The sequence below is a fragment of the Chiloscyllium plagiosum genome, chromosome 30 (assembly GCF_004010195.1).
Source record: "Chiloscyllium plagiosum isolate BGI_BamShark_2017 chromosome 30, ASM401019v2, whole genome shotgun sequence".
Lineage (NCBI taxonomy): Eukaryota > Metazoa > Chordata > Chondrichthyes > Orectolobiformes > Hemiscylliidae > Chiloscyllium > Chiloscyllium plagiosum.
Window position 1 is genome coordinate 35,669,832 of NC_057739.1, and position 26,229 is coordinate 35,696,060.

The window sequence follows — 26,229 nt, forward strand, 5'->3', positions numbered from 1 at the left end:
TCTGTTAACCTTCCATTAATACAGTCTTGCATTTTATTCTGTCACTCCAAGTGCTGCAATGTATTTTGAATCAAACGATATTGACACATGTAGAAAATATTAATTCATTCTCTGGAGTTTTTATCTCAAGCTTTTCCTTTTATAATGTAGTTTTGAAATTCTTGACTACAATACAGTGTTCAATCATCCTTTATCTGTAAATGTTGCAAATATTAGAGAGCAGGTTATTTCTCTTGCATCATAACATCACTCTATAACATCAAAATGTCAATATTTTATATAAATATTTTGTTAAATTTAGGACTTTGATGGATTGGATTGCTATCTGCAAAGGCGGCTATCCGGCGGCAGCCACTCATATAGTGGAGAATCACCAAGGGTATCTCCTTGTAACAGCATGGGAAAACTAAGCAAATCTGATGAACAGCTATCATCGTTAGACAATGATAGTGGGCAGTGTTCGCAGAATACAAGTTGTGAAACACTTGGTAAGATGCTTTTTTGAAAAGTTACCATACTATTTTTTTCTCTATCCATGCCCCTCATAATTTTATAAACCTCTATAAGGTCACCCCTCAGCCTCCGACGCTCCAGAGAAAACAGCCCCAGCCTGTACAGCCTGTCCCTATAGTTCAAAGCATCTGTATCCCTCTGCTCCCTACCTACTCATGCATCTGTCCAGACGCATCTTAAATGAATCTGCTGTGCCTGCCTCTACCACCTCCGCTGGCAACATGTTCCAGACGCCCACTACCCTCTGTGTGAAGTATTTGTTGCGTATATCCCCTTAAACTTTTCACCTCTCACCTCAAAAGCATGACCTCTCGTTATTGAATCCTTCACCCTGGGAAGAAGCTAGTCTCTATCCACCCTGTCTATACCCTTCATGATTTTGTAAACCTCAATCAGGTCCCCCCCCTGCCCCATAATCATAATCTCCTTTTTTCTAATGAAAACAAACCTAACCTACTCAACCTCTCTTCATAGCTAGCACCTTCCATACCAGCAACGTCCTCGTAAACCTTCTCTGCACCCTCTCCAAAGCGTCCCCATCCTTTTGGTAACGTGGCAACTAGAATTGTACACAGTATTCTAAATGCGGCCGAACCAATACCTTGTACAATTTTATCATGACTTGCCAGCTCTTACACTCACTATCCTGTCCAATGAAGGCCAGCATACTATATGTGCCTTCTTGACCACACTATCCACCTGTGCCGCAACCTTCAGGGTACAATGGACCTGCACTGCCAGATCTCTCTGCCAATCAACTTTTCCCAAGGCACTTGTGTTCATTGTATAATTCGTTCTAGAATTAGACTTGCCTAAATGCATCACCTCACATTTGTCTGGATTGAACTCCATCTGCCAGTTTTCCTCCCAATTCTCCAGTCTATCTATATCCTCCTGTAATCTTTGACAGTCCCTTATGCTTTCTGCTACTCCACCAATCTGTGTGTCATCTGCAAACTTGCTGATCATACCAACAGTGTCCTCTTCCAGATCATTTATGTATATCACAAACAACAGTGGCCCCAACTCTGACCCCTATGGAACACCATTGGTCACTTTTCTCCATTTCAAGAAACTCCCTTCAACTACTACTTTGTTTCCTGTTGCTCAACCAGTTCTTTATCCACCTAGCTAGAACACCCTGCACACCATGTGACTTCATTTTCTCTATTAGTTTACCATGAGGAACCTTATCAAACGCCTTACTAAAGCCCACGTATATGACATCAACAGCCCTTCCTTCATCTATCAACTTGGTCACTTCCTCAAAGAACTCTGTTAAGTTGGTAAGGAACAATCTCCCCTGCACAACACCATGTTGACTATCTCTGATAAGCCCTTTCTTTTCTAAATATAAATAGATCCTATCCCTCAGTGACTTCTCCAGCAACATTCCCACCACTGATGTCAGGCTCACTGGTCTGTAGTTACCCGAAATATCCCTACTGCCCTACTTATACAGGGGGGCAACGTGAGCAACCTCCCAGTCCTCTGGCACCTCATCTGTATTTAAGGATGCCACAAAGATATCTGTCAGGGCTCCAGCTATTTCCTCTCCCGCTTCCCTCAGCAACCTGAGATAGATCCCATCTGATCCTGGGTATTTGTCCACCTTAACCTCTAGCCTACCCAACACATCTTCCCTACTTATGTCAACGTGATTCAGACTATTCATCTCACCCATTCTCTCAGGTTCGGCACACAGCCTTCCTTCATTATCCTTTAGTGGACCAATCCGTTCTCTAGTTATCTGCTTGCTGCTTTTATAAGCATAAAATGCTTTGGAATTCTCCTTAATTCTGCTTCTAACCCTGCTATGACCCCTTTTAGCCCGCTTGATTCCTCATTTAAGACTTGTCTTACTCTTCTGATATTCTTCCAGAGCCCATGCTGTTCTTAGCTGCCTGTTCTTAGCACACAAACACGCATGCGCGCACACAAAAACACATGCGTGCATACACACTCGCCTGAGGGTGGATTTGAACCTGGGTTCCTAGCACTGTGAGGCAGCAGTGCTAACCACTGAGCAGCCATGCGACATGTTCTTGTAGTCTATTAACTAGTAATTTGTAAAACAAGTACAAAAGTACAATAACACTGACTGGAATACAGGCACATTCACTGCTGAATAATAATTGAGGTGTTCATGCACTTTGAAAATGTCTGATTACTGGGTTTGTTTCTTGGTCAGTGTTGATCCATATTTGATCAGTAAATCCACAATATTTAAGTATGAGCTATAATCTATGTACTACTTCATTTTGGGTTACAGTGCATTTTCTGTCCAAGAATATAAGAAATGAATTTGAATAGGTGAAATGTTTGGATGTGAGGGTAACCTATGCTGGAAATCAGTGGTTCAGTTTGTTTGAACTGATGAATTGCTTTCTATTTTTAATTAACATTATTGCTAATCAGTTATTTACTTATGTGTAATAAATGTTGTTGTGTTTAAGGATGAGATGTGTGACTGGCTGCATTTCACTTAAAATACTCTTTCTACCCCTCAGATAATCCAGAAAGCTATGATCCTGATTATGATTTCCTGCATCAGGACCTTTCAACTGTTGATCAGATTCCCCTGCAACTTTCTGGCACACTAAGCCCACTTCCCGAATCAGCAGTAGAATCCAGTTCACCTCTTCCTGGGCAGACATTTACTTCACCACTTTGTACTTCACAAACAGTGCCAGCTTGGAGGCAGATACCACAAACTGATGTTCAAGCTTTGCAGATGCCACCAGCGTTGCCAGAAAAGAAGCGTCGGAGTGCTACCTCATCAGATAGTTCTGGATATAGAGTCTCGTATGAGCGGTTTCCATCACAATATGATAATATCTCTGAGGAGGAAATGCAGAATTCTGCTGTACCAGCAATTCAGCATCCTCCTTTTGCTGTAGTGTCACCAAGGCCACAAGGGATGTTATCAATTTCAGTGGGATTTCCAAACATTGATGTTTCAGAATCAGCAGGAGTACCAGAGAAGCCACCTCCACTCCCAGAGAAGAAGAAAAGGAATAGTGAGTATTCAACTTTATAACCATGTGAAAAATGTGATTTTATTATTTTTAACAAAATAAGTATGTTTTATTAATAGAATATGCGATATTAAGTTTGTGGTGTACAGGGTAATGTTCATTATACCCCTGGCTTCAAGACCTTACTTTTGTCCTAGGAGACAGTATGCTTTAATGAGTGCATCCTTTGTGATTCTCATCAAATTTCTGTCATTATTGCTACCACCACTTGAAGGATGACACAACACCAGATTATAGTCCAATAGATTAATTTGAAAATTCAAGCTTTCGGAGCACTGCTCCTTTGTCAGGGAGCTAGTACTTTCAAATAAACCTGTTGGACTATAACCTGGTGTTGTGATTTTTAATTTGTCCACCCCAGCCCAAGACCGGCACCTCCATATCATTTGAAGGATGTAGAGTTATAAAGCTAAAAATAATAGTTACAAATATGAGCCCCATTTGAAAGTATAAAGTCTACCACTATATTCTAGAGGTTTTTCATTGTTTGAGTCCATAGAGTATGAAAGGTTTAGTGAAGGCATTGAATATTAATTTTCGATGTCACAATAGTAACAGTAGTATAATAGAAGCTGACAGAAATCATGTTACTATGTTTTTGCAGCTTGCCGAGCAGCATAGCAAGGCCATCTTTTATTCAAAAATTACTGCTAATTGATTGAAATTCTCCAAGTTAAGATTACCATAATAGCTATAGTTGGCTGCAGCAGTGAAAATATTGGTGAATTAATGATGGCATTTAACGGGATAACCTCTAAAATTGGAACCAATTCCTGAAGACCATATGTAAAGTAGCTTGGGCATGTGTCCCAAGCTATAACTCTCATTTCTGCATGATCATTTTTGTTTAAACATCAAGTGCAGAGTAGTTACAGATTACTATCTGTACCTTCCAAACATCAGCGTGCATTACAAATTATAATATCTGCTTTCTGCACAAATTATCCATTGTTTGAGTTTGTGAAAGGAGTCGTGTGTTTTTTAAAAAAAAACCTATCTGGGCTTCTTTTTGTTATTTCAGCAACTTCACTTTTCTTATGGAATTAGAAACATAGAAAATAGGAGTAGGAGAAAACTCTTCAAGCTTGCTCCACCGTTCAACATCATCCAACTCAGTGCCCTTTCCTACTTTCAACCCATGCTCTTGGATCACCTTGGCCCTAAGATCTATATCTAACTCTTACTTAAAACCACCTAATGTTTTAATTTGAACTGTTTTCTCTGGCAGAGAATTCCACTGTGACAGGTTCTGTTCACTGAGAACTGGCTCTAAGGGAGTTGGATCAATGTAAAAGGCTCTCATGTGTAAATAAAGGATGACTTTGTGATGGGGTATTGGTCTGTGGAGTTATTTCAGTGGTGATGAGACTGGGGTTAATAATATAACCATGTAAAAGCACCTAGTTAAAGCCAAGCAGACTTAACACAAGCACTACAACTGGCTTTATCGTTGGAAAATGTGGTAAGTGGAGCATATTTGTTGCATAGTATTCCAATGGAAGTGGACACTCTCCTCAGCCGACTGAGCTGAGGGAACACCACTCGAGTAAAGGCAATTGCAAAGCCTCACTCAGAACATATCCTGAACAGAGGAACTCTAGGTCAGCCCACAGCAAAACCCCAAAACCAAGCCAAGCTTCAGCCCAACAGTTAAAATTTTCTTCAGGATCCAGCCCAGCAAGCCACTGTAGTTGCTGCTGGTATGTGGACTCAACAGCAAAAAATGTCCCACTGGACCTAAATTTAGTAAGAGAGCTCATAGGCTGCTATCCAGAACAGTGTGCACCCTGGAAAGTCCTCCTATATATAGCTTGGAACAGTTATTTTGCTTAGCAAAATCCAAATCAGAACCAGTTAAAATAAATATCTGTTTTAAATGGTCACCCAATTCTAATGGAGGTTGATAACTGGGTTTGCTGTATCAGTAATTGCAAATCCAGTCTTATACAAAATTCTGGACTCCAGCACTTATGACAGGCAGCTGATTCAGTTACGACTGATTTGATTGTAGAAAAAGCTTGATGAGGCAAAATTGGTTGAGAAAGATTCACCTAGATTGGCTCAACCTTTTTCGATTACAAAATGGCTGTCTGAGTGAAGTCCTAATTAAATACCTGGAGGTTTTTCAGGAAGGTCGAGGGATTATCACAGGACCCAAGGCCAACTTGCATGTTGACCAGGAAGCAATTCCACGATTCTGCAAGGCCTGCCCAGTGCCATTTGCTTTGTCTGCCAAAGTAGAGGCAGAAGTCAGAAGGCTGGAAAGCGAAGGAATCATTAAATAAGTCCAGTTTGCAGAATGGGCAGCACCGGTTTTACTGGTCTGTGAATTCCGACAGGTTCATTAGCCTTTGTAGGGATTTTAAACAAACAGTAAATTATTTTTCACATCTGGAGTCTCTCTCATCGAAGATTTATATTCAAAGTTGGCAGGGAGGCATTGGCCATGCATACTCTCAATTATGATTAGATGAGGATTCCAGAAGTATGCTACAATTAATATCCATAAGAGTTTGTATCAATTTCTGCAACTGCCATTTCAAGTATTGTCAGCCTGTGTAAGTTTTCAGCAGACAATGGAGAACATTTTACAAAGTCGACCCCAGGTCACTCATTATCTAAATGACTAGATAAAAGTAGGGGAGACCAATAAGGAGCACTTAAAGAACATGGATGTAGTCTTTAGATGTTTCTCCTAGCTGGGCATATACTTTAAAAGTCAAAAATGTGTATTTTTCAGGAACCCCGAGTGGCCAACTTGGGCTACAGAATCGACGATAACCGGGTTACACAAGTTGGAAGATAGGGTGGTCAAAGGTGCCTCACCTCCCATGTTTGTATCGGAACTTTGATCTCAACTTGGGCATGTGAATTATTACAGAAAATTCATATATAACCTGGCATCCATACTGGCACCTTTGCATCAACTCTTTAAAAAGTGTCATCCTTGGAAACTGTCATGTAGCCAAGCCATAGCTTTCAGGGAAGTGACAAAACAGCTGCCATCCTGTAAGGTATTGGCAACTTGTGATCCTAAGCACTATCTGGTATTGACATGCGATGCCTTCCCATACAGCATTGAGGTAGTATTAGCTCATAGGTTGCCCAATGGAGAGGAATGCCCAATAGCATATGCATCCAGGACTTTGGCTAATGCAGAGTGTAAATATGCCCAGATAGAGAAGGAATGTTTGGTCATATTTGGAGTCAGGAAGTTCCAGCAATAACTTAGGAATGCAAATTTGTAATAATAGCAGATCTCAAACTCCTGCCATGCCTACTTAGAGGACTAGACAATGCCGTCCATATTTTCAGGCTGACTTCAGCGGTGGGCTGTAAAGGACTGGAGGATGCCTAATGTTGTGGCTTTATTTAAGGAGAAACTGGGAACGATAGATCTGTGAGTCTGGTATCAGTGGTGTGCAGATTAGATTAGATTAGATTACTTACAGTGTGGAAACAGGCCCTTTGGCCCAACAAGTCCACACCGACCCACCAAAGCGCAACCCACCCATTTCCCTACATTTACCCCTTTACCTAACACTACGGGCAATTTAGCATGGCCAATTCACCTGGCCTGCACATCTTTGGACTGTGGGAGGAAACTGGAGCACCCGGAGGAAACCCACGCAGACACGGGGAGAACGTGCAAACTCCACACAGTCAGTCGCCTGAGTCGGGAATTGAACCCGGGTCTCTGGTGCTGTGAGGCAGCAGTGCTAACCACTGTGCCACCGTGCCGCCCACACGGTTGTTGGAGGTGATTCTGAAACGTAAGATTTACAAGCATTTGGAGAGGCAAGGACTGATGAAAGATAGTCAGCGTGGCTTTGTGCAAGGGAAATCCTGACTCTCAAACTTGATTGAATATTTTGAGGAAGTACCCCAAACGAATCTGGGCAGAGCAGTAGAAATTGTTTACATGGGTTTTAGTAAAGCTTTTGACAAAGTTCCACATGGTAAATTAATTGGTAAAGTTAGATCAGATGAGATGCAGAGAGAGCTTGCCAATTTGATACCAGAATGGCTTGACATTAGGAGACTATGGCAGTGGAGGATTGTTTTTCAGACTGGAGGCCAGTGACCTGCGATGTTCCACAGGGTCTACTTTTGTTTGTCATTAATATAAATTGAATGAGAATTTAGGAGAAATGATTAGTAACTTTATGGATGACACAAAATTGGCGATATAGTGGACATTGAAGGAATTTATCTAAGATTACAAAGATCTTGACCAATTGGGTCAGTGGGCTGATGAGTGGCAGATGGTGTTTAATTTGAATAAATGCAAGGTATTGCATTTTGGTAAAACAAACAAGGCCAGGACTATCAGGAAAAGCTGTAAACAGCGCAGAAGCAATAAATGCCTGACCATTCAGTTGCCTTTCCAACCTGTTCCGGAACCCGTGAGTTCTTCCTATCCAAGTGTTGAAGGTGCATCAGAATTTTAATGTACCCAGCAGATGTTGCTGCCTCAATGCATTTGCTGCCTAAAGAAGAGAATGAATTTCTTTGACTATCCAAGCACGAGAGGCCAGCTACCGTGTTACACGCTGCCTGTATCTGGCAGAGTTGGGAGAATCTGACCCGGTGCTAAAATGCCCCAGAAGGAGCTCCAAGCAAAAACCAGTTTATGTCTTTGGATTCAGAAGATGGGGTATTCTGATTGTGATGAGGTCAGTTCAGGTGATGTCATTGAATATGAGCTCCCTGATTGGGGCTGTTAATCTGGTCCAATCAGGGAGCACTGGCTGACAGATAAGAGCCAGTGTGTCAGGTATCTTGTGCGTTCTCAGAGCTGGCTCTGAGGGAGCTGGTTCAGTGTGAAGGATTCTACATGTAAAGGGTGATTTGCTGATGGGATATTGGCACTTGGGGAGTTATTTCACTTTACAAAGAACTTTTGAACATCCACCTACTGAAATCTGCAACTGCATTTTATTGTAGCTTTTCTATGTCATAACTTAGATGAACAGCGTGAGTGCAAGTGCTGAGACATCCATTCTGAGGATCTTAGATCAGATCGAATGGAACAGTGTGTCAGGTCAATGTCACCAACAGTACATAGTGAATAAGACAACTAAATGTGCTCTGCGTTCAAGTTGAATCCTAGAAGAAATATTCTCTTCATAACCTGCTGACAAATAACTCCTGTTTTCTTTAGAATTCACTGCTAATTTTTCTTGAATGTATTGGATGGACATAAATTAATAGCAAGATTACTGTTGTTTTCAATAAGGGCAACTTGGATATTATTTTAAGGTATCCTTTATAAGGAAATCACTTTAACCCAATCCTTTCCCTTTGTTCAATTAATCATCCTTAAGAGAGAATCAGTTTTGTTTGTTTAAAAAAAATATGAACATTTGAGGTTGTTTCTTCAGATATACGAGAATCCTGGCTGCAGCTTTCTTTGATCATCGCCAGTGCTGCTTTAAAATGATGTACTATGTTATTAATGATCACCTGGTTTTTTTCAATGAGTTCACCTATGGTCATAACACTCTGTTCAAGAGAAGTATAAAGCTAATTCCAGATTGTTTGTTTGAATCTATTTGCAAATGGCTTTTTAAGTAAGCTGTTTCCAAGTATATTGTAATAGGTGGGCGGCACGGTGGCCGTGGGCGGCACGGTGGCACAGTGGTTAGCACTGCTGCCTCACAGCGCCAGAGACCCGGGTTCAATTCCCGACTCAGGCGACTGACTGTATGGAGTTTGCACGTTCTCCCCGTGTCTGCGTGGGTTTCCTCCGGGTGCTCCGGTTTCCTCCCACAATCCAAAAAATGTGCGGGTCAGGTGAATTGGCCATGCTAAATTGCCCGTAGTGTTAGGTTAAAGGGGTAAATGTAGGGGTATGGGTGGGTTGCGCTTCGGCAGGTCGGTGTGGACTTGTTGGGCCGAAGGGCCTGTTTCCACACTGTAAGTAATCTAATCTAATCTAATCTAATCTAGTCTTTTAAAGTTTCATTAGTTTGATTAACCTGTCTAATTTCAGTGAAGGTAGTTGTAGACTCGAAGCATTTGTACAGAATGCATTTGTTTCCCCCTGACGACGCATTTTTTGGCATTCCATTGAATATATCAGTGTTTCAATGATAGCTGTAACAAATAAATAAAATGTTTTAGACTTTGTGTTCTTTAGTAAAACCTTGAACGTCTGCTGGGTCAGGATTAAAGATGAAAGTCTGGCTGCCAAGAGCATTAAAGTTGCAGAAGAATGGTGTCTGATGTAAGCTGAAGTTTGAATTAGTTAGGGGAAAACGTTTGCAGCCAGTAACATTTTGGAAATTTTGCTGTTTAAAATTTGAAGTTTTTCCAAGACTCTGGAGATTATCATGCTTAATAAGTTGCAGAGAAACAAGTTAAGTTGATCTTTTTTTTTCTAAAAATTTACTATGTTCATCAAGCACTGAACAGTTCACAGGGAAGTTGGGTATCTGAGAGAATGTAATTGAAAAGAATGAGATGACTTCAAGTTGAAATAGCATGCTCCAGCGATCATGCAGTTTTATCAGGCAGCTGTCAAAGCAGTTTTATGTAATCTCACTAATTGTTTGAAAACAGCTTATTCCAGATAGTTTATCTTTTATTGATTCATTCAGTCCATGAATAGTTTTTGAAGTTCTGAAGTCTATTAAATCACATTCTTCCTTGGATCTCATACTATCCCTAATTTCCCTTGTTAACCTTGGTCAGGCCACCTTTCCCATTTTTATTTTTATGTCAATCAACAATTGTTCATTCTTGCAGTTCCTTCATGTGCTCATTAAATGTTTTAAACCATTGACAATCCACCATCATCCCTTTTAAGCAACATTTCCCAACTTACCATAGCTAGCTAGCATCTTCTAACAGTGTCGTTTCTTTTATTTAGATTCAGGACCCTAGTCTCAGAATGAACTATGTCCCTCTCCATTTTAATGAACAATTCTATCATAGTAAGAATGGTCATTGTTGACCAAACTCGAGAATTCATCTTGAATGTTTCCATGTCCTAGTTGTGACATTGTGCTGTTACCTTTTGTTGAAATAGGAAACTGAAAATGATCATAACTGTGAGTTCATCCGATTATGTGCAAACTTATGGTGAACATTATAGCATCAAAGCCGTAAATAATGCCACTGCAGCACAATGCTGCTTTTCTGTTTCATGACTTGCTTGTGATTACAAATGTGTTGTACATTAACTAGAGTCTCCCATTGGGGGGGTCAAAATGTGCACATCTAATTGCCCATTTCTTGGCAGTGAATATCTCTTGCAAAATAATCAGTCCACTATTGTCCATAAATTAAGGCTAATTTGCGATTAACGTTGTGATTAAAAGGCTACGATTAAACTACATTATTTGATATGTACTTTGAAGGACACCATTTTAATGTCTGATAACACCTTAGTAATCACTCAGCCACCTCTGTCATAAAACTTCAATATGAAAATGATTGTGTGTGTGTGTTCACTGAAACTGAGCTATGGTTATTGTCAACTCTTCTGAAGCATAGGTGAAAATTCACAATTAACTGATCACCTGGAAAACTCAAGTCCTCTTGCAACTATTTAACAGCAAAACAATAGTTTCACCAATTAAGATCAATGGTGAGATCAATGGATAAATCTATATTTTCCATATCTTCAGTCATTTTACTGAAGGCTTTTATAGATAATGAAATTCATAAACTTCAGTGTGCCAGCTCAGCCTTTGCCAGATTGAAGAAAAGAATAGTTTGAGGACCAGGATCTAAAATATGCAACTAAGGTCATGGTTTACTTGTTGCAGTAAACACCTCTTCACAAATCAGACATATGTCCTGGAGACTTAGGCAACGCAGGAAGCATCTGAAAGCACTGAAGATGTGCTACCAATGATGCCTTCACAAGATCCTCCAGGTCTGGTGGCAAGAAAAGTGAACCAGTAGCAATGTCCTATATGTATAAAGGATGGTGGATGTTTGGAACTGTATTCCACAAATGGCAGTGAAGGTATTTGTAGTCAACTGTCCAGACATGTATATTACACATCTGAGCCCTAGGTCTTATGGCTGAAAGCTAGAGACACAATCACGATGCCACAAGAGCTCCACTATGTATAGTTGTTGATTTTTAAATCTGAGAGAAATGTTTGTTAAAATAAGATGTTAAGAGAAATGGGCCAAAGGCAGATATGTGGAGTTAGGCCACAGGTCAGCCATGTTCTCATTGAATGGGGAAGAGGGCTCAAGAGGTTGAGTGGTCTATTCCTGTTCTTGTTTTCCTATATAAAATGTGAAAGGGGAATTGATGAAGTAGACATGACGATATTTCCTCCTATAGGGTAATCTATAATGAGAGATCATAGTTTTTAGGACAAGGGATATGAATTGAAATCAAGTGGAGAAATTATCCCCAAAATGCAGTGAATGCCAGGACATTGAGTAAATTTAAGGAGAAGATCGACTGATTTTTAATTAGCAATAAGTTGAAGGGTTACTGAAAGCAGGCAGGAAAATGGAGTTGAGGTTAGCCATTATTGTATTAAATGGCAGAGCAGGCTTGAGGGGCTGAATTGCTCCTAATTCCTATGTTCTCTCCTAAGCCAACATTCCCAGAATTATTCACTAATTATGCAAAGCCAGCTTTTCTAGGTGGGACATGACACTAGACTTATGAAGCTACTTGGAGAAAGTGAGGACTGCAGATGCTGGAGATCAGAGCTGAAAATGTGTTGCTTTTCCAGCAATGTTGCCTGACCTGCGCTTTTCCAGCAACACATTTTCAGTTATGAAGCTACTTCTCTACTTTGAGCTTGGTTTCGAGAAAAGACTCCCAGATGGATAGCAGAAATACTTTAAGGATGACCTCCAGGTATTGCTGAAAAGGTCAAATATGTGCACTGACTAATTGAAAATCTTGGCATGTGACCAACAAAAATGAAGAAGCCTAATTGGGAAGGTGGAAAACTCATCACATGACTTTAGGGACATACAGATGCAAAATTGAGGTGTAGGAGAGTGCACAAACCTCAAAACAACTAGTCTACCTAAACTTTCAAAGTCCACCTGCCTACCATTTGCTAGACTATGCAGAGGACTTCGCAATCATCTCAGAATCCATTTCACCAGATTAGAAGTAAGGTATTCTCGGATACAAGGACTGTCTCAAAAGAATAATTTTTATAACTTATTTTCAAGAAAGAATCAAACAGTTGTTTCTGTGCAGAAGGAGACCACTTGGTCCTCTTTTCTACACCTGTTCTCTGAATGAGCATTGTGACTTTGCCATCCTGTCATACACTATCACCATAATCCCACACATTATTTCTTTTTGAATGCCTTGATTAAACTTGCCATCACTGCACAGTAGACAATGCATGTTGACCCAAGCCACTAGCTGTGCAAAAATGGTTTCTCTCTCATTGCATTTATTACTTTTGCAAATCCCTTTTAAATCTGTGCTGTCTGATTCTTGATTGTTTAATAAGCAAGAATAGTTTCCCCCTATCTACTCTGTCTAGACCCCTCATGGTTTTGAAAGCCTGTATCAAATTTCCTCTTGGCCTTCTCTAAGGAAAACAGTTCCAACTTTTCCAGTCTATCTTCAACTGGTGTTTCGTCCCTGGAGCCATTACTGTAAACTCTTTATGCACTTTCTCTGATGTGTTCGCATCCTTCCAAAAATATGGCAACTAGAACTGTACACAGGACTTAAGCTGAGGTCTAAACAGTGTCCTTTATAGGTTCTATACTCTGTTTGTTATTAATAAAACCTAACATATTGTGCTCTCCACCTGTGCTGACAGCTTTTATGACTTGTGTATATATTCTGTACTCTGGACTGTGTCTCCCATATTCTTTGTATCAAAATGTAGCTCCCTCATTTCTCTCATCTGCCACAAGTCCACAAAATCCACTATGTTGTCCATGTCCTTTTTTGAAGTTTTGTATAATTCTCTTCAGCTTACCATGCTTCTAAGTTTCATATTTTCTGCACACTTTGACATTGTCCTCCGCACTCCAAAATCCAAATTGAGTATACATCAGGATAAACAAGGGTCCCAATACTGACCCCAGGAAGCTCCGTTACGAACCTTGCTGCAGGCTAAACAAAATCTGTTAAACCATACTTTGTTTCCTGTCACTCAGCTAATTTTGCATCCACGTTGCTACTGTCCTTTTATTTCATGAGCAGTAACTGTTCTCTCAGGTCTGTTGGGTGACATTGTGTTGGAATAATTTTGGAAGTCCATGTAGACCATATCAGGACCACCACAGCACTTTTCTTTTTAAAGAACTCCAAGTTAATTAAACATGATTTTTCCTTAAAATCACGCCAGCCTTCCGTAGTTAACCTCCATTTGTCTATGTGACTGTTAATTTTAACCCAGATTATTGTTTCTAGAAGCTTGCCCACAATTGAAGTTGAATGAACTGGTTTGTAATAGCTATAGGCTTATCCTTTCAAACTTTTTTGAGGAAGGGCATATTGTTTGCAATTTCCTCATTCTCTGGTATCACCTGAGTCTAGGAAAAACAAAGATTATGGCTGGTGCTTCTGCAATTTCCCCACACACTTCCTTCAGTACCCTTGAATGAATTTTATCTGGCCCTAGCAGCTTAGATTAGCTTAATTGATGCTGGAGCCTTTTGCTTTTGGTTTTACATGATGAACCTGAAAATAGTGACAACTTTTTTTTATTTTCCATGATACTTTGAAGAAATATCGTTAAATTTTAAATGAGTATCTGAGGTAATTCATTCACAGTTATTAGTAGGGAAGGGATGATACTGTTTCAAATTGATCAATGACTAGAAAAATCAAATAGAGAATACCATTATGTTGTCTGACTAAGCCAAACACATACTTTCTTTTCTCTATTTGATGAGTATTATGAGCTGGCACAAAATCAATTGGCCAAATGGCCTCGTGTCTGCAACATAATTACTTTAAGATTCTGTTTACTTTGAAAACTGTAAAATTGTTTGTTTTGTGCAGTGTTTCACCACTCCAATTTTATAATCTCTGCAAATTTGGAGTAAATACTGAGTTAAAGGCAAGTCTCTATATGGGCACTTGTGTCTTTAAATATAGTAAACATTCTTCAGGAGTGAAATTGGACAAAAGTACTGAGCCAACTGGGCTATTAGGATAGATTGTGAAATGTTGGTTCAAAAAGTAAGTTATGAGGAATATAAAAAAAAACAATTATCACTGAGTTTGTTTTGAGCACCATTCAAAAATTTGTATCCATGAATTAACTGGCATCACTAATCAGATGTGTAGACCAGAATACAAGGAGGTATTTTGAAGGCCTCTTGTGGTACAATGATAAGTGTCTTTACCAATGGGCCACAAGGTGCCATGTTCAAATTCCACCTGTTCCAAAGGTGTGCCTTATGTCTGAACATGTTAATTTAGAATATCTATATCTTGTGATATACCAGTAGTGTCCCTGCCCCTGGGCAAGAAGGTCCAGGTTCAAGTTCCATCTGCCCTGGAGATGTATAATGATGGGTCCAAGCAGGTTGTTGAAATAACTGTATGAAGGTACTTGAAGACCTCACTTGAACATGCAGTGAGGGCTGTGAATTCTGAAGCATGAAGCCACTTTCTGGGTAATGATGTAATCTTCTTGATGACTCAGTAAAGCACAATACAATCACAACTGTAGCACAGTTCATTCTCCCCAGGGCTGGAAGTTATTGACTCTTGGGAGTTTAACTTGTGTTTGATGGAGTATAAAATCATTTTAGATTTTTAAAAATCTAACCACTAAGAACACTATCTGTACAGTACGTATCCTTCAAATTTCTTGAAGGAGTGAATGTTTTAGAACATATAATGAACACAATTTTCAAGTTGCATTACTTTGATTTATTTTGGAACCAATCGACAGCGCACAGTTGAACCAAAAAAAAGGCAGTTTTCTCTTTGAATAATTTATTTGTAAGGCAGCGTCCGAGGAGCAGGAAAACCTGACCTGCTATGCTTTTCCAGCACCACACTCTCATTTAATTTACTTGAAAATAATGAGATCTGGTTTTTCCCATTGGTAACTTTGCATTTCAATTCTTCATATCTTATTAGCCTTACAAATTATCTAGGCGAAAGTGAGGACTGCAGATGCTGGAGATTAGAGTAGAGTGTGTGGTGCTGGAAAAGCTTAGCAGATCAGGTTTTCCTGCTCCTCGGACGCTGCCTTACAAATAAATTATTCAAAAAGAAAACTGCCTTTTTTTTGGTTCAACTGTGCGCAGTCGATTGGTTCCAAAGTAAATCAAAGTAATGCGTCTTGAAACTTGTGTTCATTATATGTTCTAAAACATTCACTCCTTCAAGAAATAGAGTCATAGAGGTGTACAGCATGGAAACAGACCCTTCGGTCCAACTTGTCCATGCCGACCAGATATCCCAACCCAATCTCATCCCAACCCAATCTCAGTTGAAACTTTATTGCTGGAACAGCACAGCAGGTCAGGCAGCATCCAGGGAACAGGAGATTCGACGTTTCGGGCACAGGCCCTTCTTCACATTCCTGAAGAAGGGCCTGTGCCCGAAACGTCGAATCTCCTGTTCCCTGGATGCTGCCTGACCTGATGTGCTGTTCCAGCAATAAAGTTTCAACTTTGATCTCCAGCATCTGCAGACCTCACTTTCTCCCCAACCCAATCTCATCCCACTTGCCAGCACTCAGCTCAAACTCCTCCTGTTCATATATATACCCATCCAGATACCTTTTAAATGTTGCAATGTACTTGCCTCCACCACTTCCTCTGGCACCTCATTCCAAACACGTACCATCCTCCTGAGTGAAAACGTTGCCTCTCAGGTGCCTTTTGTATCTCTCCCCCTAAACCTATGCCCTCTAGTTCTGGACACCACCATCCCAGGGAAAAGACTTTGTCTATTTACCCTATCCATGCCCTTCATTTTATAAACCTCTATATATGAAGGATAGTGTTTTTAGAAAATACTGTACAGATAGTGTGTTTAGAAAATGCATAAACAAAACTATAAATGTAAAAGGGGCATCCCAGATGCTTCTCAAAAGTATAATTGTCGTCTGTTTCAGCACCTATTGGGAGAAGGTAACAAAGATTTAGTCAGGTGAATTTTGAGTCTCAAGAAGAGAGGGAGGTGGTGACGCTGACTGGTTTAAAGAATGAGCATTCGATTCGCAGTGGGGCAGATAGAGTGGAATGCACATAAGACAGGAGTCAGTAGATTGCAAAGCTCATAATGGGTTATCGTACTGTTACACTTTTCTGAGATTGAGCAAGACCACGGTTTAAATTCAAAAATAGTTATTGTCATTCTTTGTCATAATTTTGTAAATCCTTCCTCATTTCAAACCTCCTGAATCTGCAGTTGTTAAAAGTACTGATTGTTGCAGCTTGATAGTTGTTATGACTTAGGCTCCAACTGGCAATATACCGGCAGTATAAGTTGAGTAAATGTCTGGTTATAATGTTAACATGTAAAGAAAGTTGTTCCTGTTCCTGATTACACTCACTTTTCAATTTGACATCTGCCAAATCGTTTTGATTTCATGAGTGTGTTGGATTCTTTTTTTACTCAAGTCTACGTCTCATTACATGTTGTTACACTTGCCTGGGATCATGCAGGAAATCAAACCTTGCTGTTCTCAAAGGTTTTTATAAAAGTTGACTAAATTCCCCAATATAACTTTTTTAAGACCAAGGTTTTTATATTTCAAAAGGATTAGATATATTGCAAATAAATAGATTCTAGCAATAGGTCATCAGTTATGAACCATCAACATATAACTCTTAGTTAAAACTTTAACCCTCTTATGAAACTTCCCCTACAGACGCATGCAGCCTGATGCAGACTGACAAAAAAATTGGATCTTATGGAAGGAAAGACTGGGAAGGCAGTTCAGTGTTCCCTGTCAACAGGGTTCACTGAGATGCTCCTTTTTAGCTTGTTAGACCTTGCTGCTGATCTTCCTTCTCCAGGTGTTTTCACTTGCTTCCAGAAGGCACATAGCAACTGACTTATGCTTACAGTCTCTGAATTCCTGGTTAAAAGCCACTGCTTACAGCAGCTAATGAAGGGAAATAAACTGGCTTTCGTCAGGCTTGAGATGTTTATGCTGCACGGAAATGGACAGCTCTGTCTGCTTTGAAGGTCCAATGGCTTCTGACTGGCTGTTCAACTGCCTGGGAGCAAATCTCACAGTTGTTTGCAACCTGAAGGTCTTTGTCACCATTCTGTAGCCCAATTGGCTACTTGTTGCTGTCTGAAACTCCCTTTGTGCACACCCTCAGGCTCCAGCTTGTCTGCAGTAACCTTCCCCACTGAACACAGTGTAAACAGCAGGAGGAAGTGAGGACTGCAGATGCTGGAGGTCAGAGTCAAAAGTGTGGTGAAGAGCTTATGCTTGAAATGTCAACTCTCCTGCTCCTAGGATGCTGCCTGACCTGTGCTTTTCCAGCGCCACACTTTTTGAGTGTAAATAGTGCTTAATCTAAGTGTTAAGTAACTTTGTTAAAAGTGCAGTTTTCTACCATTCCTATGTTTTTTTTAAAACAGTCCCTTTCTCATTTCAGTCCACAATCAAAAATGCAGAAATATTCATTTATTTTGCTGTAGGAGCTGAAAGGTACAACCATCAAAAGGCCAAACATATATATTCGTTATTTAGACTGTGGGTAGAAGTCATCAGACTATAATTTGCAATTTAACATACCTCATTCATGGTTTTTCTACAAAGTAACTGTCAGTATTACAGTGCAAAAGCATATTGCAAAGAAGCAGTAGCCTTACTGCTTTGCTATGACTTTTAGTTCTAGTATCTCCATCCTGTTCAGAAAATCAGATCAATCTCTCTATTCAAATACTCTGTTGCTTATCCTGTTTAGTGTTGAAGCTTAGCATGTTGCTACCAGCTTTGTATCATCTGCTAATGTTCTCATATTTTTGACTTTTCACTCAAGATTAGAACCCTGTAGAACCCAACGTTAACACTTTCATGGGTTTATGACAATTCTTGAAACATCACCCTCTGGATTCTACTGGTGAAACTTGTAAAATACTTCTATTTATTCCCACTTTACTTGCAGTACTGGCCTTTCCAGATGAAAGATATCAAGGGCCTAGCTGAAATCCAACCCCACAGCAATCATTTCTTTACCCACTGAAGTCCCTTAGTCTCGCACAGAATCACCACTAAGTTAGATTGAAACCATATTGACTCTTGCTTATTTCTATCTAATGTTTCGGTTTTTCCTTCATTAAGGGTTTCCTTATCTCTACATGAACTGAAAAATCACAAATGTGCCATTTTATAGAATCACAGAGTTGTTATGGCACAGAGGTAGGCCATGCAGCCCATTGCGCCTGCACCAACTCTTCATATGAGCCTATTACCTAGTACCACCACCTGTTTCTCTGCCAAGCCCTTACATAACATTTCAATCAAAATATTCTTGGATGCCTCAATTGAACCTGTCACCAACACATTTCCAGACCCTAAGTACTCATTGAAAAATATTTTCTCTCCTCACCCTTGCTTGTCTTATGCTATCTCTTTTTTTTGGTTTCTTTTATGAGCAGGAGCTGCAACCTATATACTCTTGAGCCTGCTCATGATTTTGAAAGCCTGTATCAAATCTCATCTCAGCCCTCTGCAAAAATGGTTCCAACTTGTTCAGTCTATCCTGTATTTCCTGGATCGCTTTTTCAAGTTTTCTTTCTAAAAATTATTAAAAGTATTTGTCTTTCTCCAGACCATACTAATTTCTCCAGTACTTAGTGTTCCTGGAAATTCCCACTTCTTTTTCTCTATTTGGAGATGCCAGTGTTGGACTAGGGTGTACAAAGTTAAAAATCACACAACACCAGGTTATAGTCCAACAGGTTTAATTGGAAGCACACTAGCTTTCGGAGCGACGCTCCTTCATCACCTGATTGTGTGATTTTCATCTTTTTCTCTAGACCTCTTTGATTGTCCAGCCTCTGATTTTTAAGACTTGATTGTAATACTAATCAGTTTGGACTAAAGAGCCAATGTTCACCAGTTGATGGATGCAAAACAAATAACTCTTGCTGACAGTCACCTCCACTGGTTACTGAAAAATGGGTCAGTTTGAAGTTAGAGTCATATTCATACAGCACAGAAACAGACACGTGTCCGCCCCGACCAGACATTGCAATCTGATCTAGTCCCATTTGCAAGCATTTGGTCTATATCCTTCTCAGCTGGAAATGTGTTGCTGGAAAAGCGCAGCAGGTCAGGCAGCATCCAGGGAACAGGAGAATCGACGTTTCTGGCATAAGCCCGAAACGTTGATTCTCCTGTTCCCTGGATGCTGCCTGACCTGCTGCGCTTTTCCAGCAACACATTTCCAGCTCTGATCTCCAGCATCTGCAGACCTCACTTTCTCCTATATCCTTCTCAACCCATCCTAATAGTGTACCCACCCATCCAGATGCCGTTCAAATGTTATAATTGTACCCACCTTCATCACTTTCTTTGGTAGTTCATTCCACCCTCTATGTGAAAAAGTTACCCTTATGGTCCTTTTTAAATCTTTCCCTTCTCACCTTAAACTTATGCCCTCTCTTTTTGAACTACTCCCCCCACCTAGGAAAAAGACCTTGGCTATTCAGTCTGATCAGGTCGTCATGATTTTTGTAAACTTCTTAAATGTCACCCTTCTGCCTCTGATGCTGCAGAGAAAAAAGGCCCCATCCTATTCAGCTTGTCCCTTGAAGTGAAACTTTCCAATCCTGTCCAACGTCCTTTGTAAAACTTTTCTGCACCCTCCCAGGTTTAACAACATCTTCCCTACAGAAGGGCAACCAAATTGTAACACGTTCTAAATGTGGCCTCACCAATGTCCTGTAGAGCCACAACATGACATCCCAACTCCTATAGTCAATATTCTGACCAATGAAGGCAAGCATGTCAAACACCTTTTTCACCACCTTGTTGACCTGCGAATCCACTTTCAAGGAACTATGCATCTGTACCCCTAGGTATCTTTGTTCAGCAACACTCCCCGGCTCCTACCATTACCTGTATAAGTCCTGCCCTGGTTTGGCTTACCAAAATGCAAATCTCCTATTTATCTAAACTAACCTCCATCTGCTGCTACTCGTTGGTGTGCAATCTATATTTGCCCAACTAATATATAGTAAAGCAATTTTTCCCTCGCTGTATCATTGTAACATTGTAACAGTGAAGTAGTAATCATAGACGTAGTATATACTTCTACATCTGTCTTGTTAATTCTATTTCTCTTGAACTTCCATATCTCCATCTGTGCTATAATGCAACAGTATTGCAGATGGAATGTGGATTTAATCTTGGAATTCGGAAACAGCTGCTTTCAGTTTTCCACTCATCACTAAAAGGCACTTTGTCAATGAACATCTGTTCTAAGTACAATAACATGGAGAATTTGATTTTCTTCACTTCATGTTATATGCAACAGCTTGAAGCTTTGTCCTGGTTTACAATGAAACATTGCACCCATTTTACACAGGAACTGAATAGGATGTGATGCAGACACCATCTGTATGGAACTGAGATGACATAAATGTGGTTAATTGCAAAATCATGTATACATTCCTATTGAATGAATACTGGTCCTGGAACAGTGCCTCTCTCTGTATAGGAGCTGAAGAGGAAGAAAGATTAGCTATGAGTTTGTTCCTTTGTTATACAACCACAATGTACTTCAAAAAGTTCAGTAAAGGTACAGCAAAGCAGTTCAGTTTTCAATTTGTGGTTCTTCCATGATCTAGTGGACTCTCATGCTGTCGATGGAAGGGATTTTATTTAATCTGTTAGTCAGCATTTGACGGCCAAGGAGATTGTAAATGGAGAGTCAAAAAGCAGAGAGCAGTAATTCTTTTAAGTCCCATAGACGAAAGGAAGCTAACTGACAAATGGCTCCTACTGCAAAATGTAGAAAAAGTAATGAGAATTAATAGATTCAAAATGTTAGTATTTGCATATCACAATATGAATAACTAAAATAATTACAGTAATCATAGACTGATGTATTGTACCTTCCTGTATGACATGCTGTTAATCATGGACAATCTGTCTGAGCCACCTTCTGTGCAACTCTGGTAGGAGCAAGTTACTGCAAATGTTGGAATCTATATCAAAAACAAACATTGCTGAAAAGTGCGGCAGGTCAGGCAGCATCCATGGAGAGAAAGCAGGCTAACAGTTCGTCTAAATGGCTCCTCACTTTCCTGAAACTTAGTCTTCAACCTAAAACGTTGTCTGGCTTTTGTTTCTTGTCACCTGGCTTTTTGTGTATTTGATTTTTGTAATATGTTTTCAAATGTATATTTGCTTGTAGTGATTCCTAAATAATTGGAACAGTTGTGCAACCTGAAGGAAATAAATCTCACTGGCTGGACAATCCAAGGAGCTGACTTTTGGTGGATGGGTGTCTGTGTTATAACAACAGGATTTTACAGAAACATTACCGTAAATCACTGGGTGCTGAGGATGTGTCTGGTGAATGGAGAAATGTTAATGCTACACTTTTTTTAAGTGAGCTAAAAAGTGGCATAGCTGAAAATGCGTTGCTGGAAAAGCGCAGCAGGTCAGGCAGCATCCAAGGAACAGGAGAATCGACGTTTCGGGCATAAGCCCTTCTTCAGGAATGAGGAAAGTGTGCCCAGCAGGCTAAGATAAAAGGTAGGGAGGAGGGGCGTTGGAAATGCGATAGGTGGAAAGAGGTCAAGGTGAGGGTGATAGGCCGGAGTGGGGTGGGGGCGGAGAGGTCAGGAAGAAGATTGCAGGTTAGGAAGGCGGTGCTGAGTTCGAGGGATTTGACTGAGACAAGGTGGGGGGGGCGGAAAAATGAGGAAAATGGAGAAATCTGAGTTCATCCCTTGTGGTTGGAGGGTTCCTAGGCGGAAGATGAGGTGCTCTTCCTCCAACCGTCGTGTTGCTATGGTCTGGCGATGAAGGAGTCCAAGGACCTGCATGTCCTTGGTGGAGTGGGAGGGGGAGTTGAAGTGTTGAGCCATGGACCAACCAACCCAACCACCCCGTGGTCTTCCTGACCTCTCTGCCCCCACCCCACTCCGGCTTATCACCCTCACCTTGACCTCCTTCCACCTATCGCATTTCCAACGCCCCTCCTCACCTTTTATCTTAGCCTGATGGGCACACTTTCCTCATTCCTGAAGAAGGGCTTATGCCCGAAACGTCAATTCTCCTGTTCCTTGGATGCTGCCTGACCTGCTCCGCTTTTCCAGCAACACATTTTCAGCTCTGATCTGCAGCATCTGCAGTCCTCACTTTCTCCTAAAAAATGGCATACCAGAGTTTGATGACCATTGTAAGTAAAGATGTGGAAACCCTGCTTAAATGTGATAAAATCATGAGCATCTGAATGGAAAACTCTAGAGTCAAATATGGGTTTTCAAAGGTAAGGCCTGGTCAGTCTAATTTAGTGGATTTTCTTTGTGTGACAGTGTCTTCATTGAGGTGAGGAGTTAATGTGGTGTGCTTCTTTTTTATTTTATGGGCTTTGATACCTATCCTGTGTAAAGGCTGATGTCAGAAGTAGGAAATATTTGGTTCACTGGTAGAACTAGTGGTGATACATGGAGTGCCAAAACTCATTAAAACATTCAACAGGAATCTGCTTTGGGATCTCTCACTAATATCTTAATAAATGACCTGGACTGAGGTGTCACCAAAGTTGATAACTAAATTTGCAGATGCTCAAAAACAAATCAAGTTGGTAGGTTCCAATGCTCAAAAGGCTAGGGAACAGGAGGAATTGAATTCACCTGGAAATTTGGCAAACCGGTGGCATATCAGATTCAATCTGGAAAAGAAGGAAATGTCACATTCAGATTAAAAGATGCAAAAATAACTAGGGTACTTGTGTCATCCTGTTCCCACCTCAGTTGAAGCAAAATGCTCAGAGACAGTATGGCTTTAACTCCATCTTTATTCCTGACCCTGGAGGGAGAAAGAATGTGTACAGCAACATGAGTTTTTGGTCTTCTCTCGAATAGCAGATTTCTTAAGCAAATATATAGTAACTTGCAGAGGGAAGCATTCAGATAAGGTAACATGCGTATTGATTGGGTGACTGTTAGAATTAGGTAGTGTCGATAGTTAAAGATTAAGCCATCTGCTGTTACACAATGCATGTTCTTAACCTTGTTAACTGGCTTCACATAATGAATATTTTTCACCTTGTTAATCGACTTTACATACTGAATGCTGCTTCATCTTGTTAAATAGCTTTACATAATGAATGATTTTCTACCTTGTTAACCCACCACCTTTGCCTCCAGCACCTCGTTGTTTACTGCAAGTTCTTAACTGATCTAAGTCATGATCGTTGAACCTTTTGTTTCACAAAACTCAAAACTTAACTCTTTCCCTACCTGCTCATACCCTATACACATTCTCACTTTGAAAATGAAAAGTTCCAAATGGCAGTGAACTGAGACTGTTATCAATACAAATTAGGTGGAATTTGTTTGAACTGAATTAGTAGGCAATCTTACCACATTATACATCATTGTAGTGATGGCATTATACAGTTCTGGTTGCTCGTGTCCAGAAAGGATGAAGAGAAGAAGTCCAATAGTTGAAGGGATTGGATTATATTGACTAATTATGTAAGTTGAACATATGCTCATCTACAATCGAGAATCTTGAGGGGTGATATTATTGTCTTTAGAATTGTAGTGAGGAAATAATTATTGTTTTTAACCTTATTTAGAATAGTAGAGCAATGGCACACTCCCTGTTTTTGTAAGAGGGCAATTTTAAAATGAATTCAAAACTGTAGAATACTTTTGCAATGAATGAGTGATAAACCTGTGGCAAATGCATTTTGGAAGCAAATAATACTGATGATGCACCATGTTATGATCCCAGCTGATGATGTTATTTGACAGCTCAGGTCCCTGACTGAAATCTGCTGATAAGATCATAATTTGTATTTTATTAAGTTAGTAAAGTGGTCCACAAACTCAATCCTGCTGTGCTGCAGGTTTAATTTTAACAATAAAACAAATTTATTACACACAAGACAATAAGATATAAGGACTATTTAAGTATAACAATTTTGAATCATACAGTAAAAATATAATCCAACTATCCCAGTGCCATCAAGTTATAATACTCATATTAGAGAAAATTTGCTTCTGTGTTACATCTATAGGTTTGACTTAACTGTTCCTTTCAATTCACAGTCTTGAATTTGGTAGCCTCTTTCTTAATGAATCTCTCATACGTTCTTGGACTTTCTCAAGACCCTTCTAACCAAACACTTTTAATGTACACCTCATGGAGTAACATCCTTCCACTGAAGTGACCAATTTCCTAATGGTTGTAAACTGTCTTCAGGAGAAACCTCTTCACATTTTGAACTTCCAGCAGGATCTTTGAGCTGAAAAGCAAAAGATTTTTAAGCAGTGGGTCTTTCCCCAAACAAAGAAAATTCCAGGTGCTTAAAAACAGAGAGCAAACTACTGCTCCTCCAATCTTTGTTCTGTCGACTTTTAAAACTCTCCTAGTATAAAAAATATCACCCGAAGGACACCCCCTCTCATTTTACTTTTAAAATGTTCACTTCAGAAATACTGATCAATTAATTACTAACACCCCTCATAGCACAGACCACTAGTTCAAAGTCCAAATTCTCAAATATATGTTAACATTTACTTTAATCACATACTTTGCATCAGATTGGATTCAGATTCCATCAGCTACTGTATAGCATTGAAACTGTCTCTCCAGAGCTTTAACCTGGGCCTCTAAATTACCAGTCCAATTACCTTTTTGCTGTGCTTCTGTCTATCCATGAAGTGTCACATGCTTGGAGTGGACTGTTGACTTCGGACATATCACTTAAAACTCTCCATCTATGGGCTTTCCCCTGTTATGTTTGGCTCTGTTAACAAGAGAGGAATGATGGCAAAATGACAGTGTATTGGTAATGTTACTGCACTAGTAGTCCAGAGGCTCAGGCTAATGCTCTAGGGCATGAATTCAAATCCCTGTCCAGGAGCTGGTGGTATTCAAGTTCAGCTCATATGTCCACAATATAAAGTCTGTCTCAGTAATGCTGACCAGCACAACTGTCATCAATTTTAAAATCCCATTTGCTTTGCTAATGTCTTTTTTAGCATAAGACATCTGCCATCTTTACAAGTTTGGTTTACATGTTACTCTGGAACCCTGGAAATGTGGTTGGCTCATGACTGCCTGCTGAAATGGCAGATAAATGCCACTCAGTTCAAGGGCAATTGGAGATGGACAACAGATGATGAACTCGATAGTGAAGCCCACATCCCATCAAATTGGGCACAAGTTACTGTGATTAGTCAACAACCAACTCCCAGGATATTTCAAAGATTGGTGCTTTCTTGTCTCGTAATTGCTGTGTGGCTTGAATGTTAGTTTGGGTATATGAAAAAATAAATTGTTGTATCACTAACATTTTTCCTACAGTTACAGCCAAAGTCTTAGCTATGGTTGTCACTGTGGCTGTTTGCAAGACTTTGAAAGCATTCCAAGGCTGAGTTGCTTCTAAACTTTGTCTTGTAGGCAACTATGGTAGCCAGATTACATGTAAAGAGGTCCCTAACTTGTGAAAGAAAGGATTATATTGATGACATTTGTTGAGGAATATGCATCAGTCAGAGCACAGGAACACTTACCTGTGCTTCAGGATTGTT

General features: G+C 40.0%; 1 protein-coding gene across 9 annotated transcripts in view; it reads left to right on the forward strand.

Moving 5' to 3' along the window:
• The window catches only part of LOC122564907 (rap guanine nucleotide exchange factor 1-like), a 243,172-nt gene that overhangs the window by 137,208 nt on the left and 79,735 nt on the right, over nt 1–26,229 (forward strand). For all 9 annotated transcript variants that reach the window (XM_043720352.1, XM_043720354.1, XM_043720351.1 and 6 more), the window contains exons 8-9: nt 302–488; nt 3,024–3,533. In XM_043720352.1, the coding sequence (XP_043576287.1) occupies nt 302–488; nt 3,024–3,533 (697 nt within the window). The remainder of the gene's footprint in view (nt 1–301; nt 489–3,023; nt 3,534–26,229) is intronic.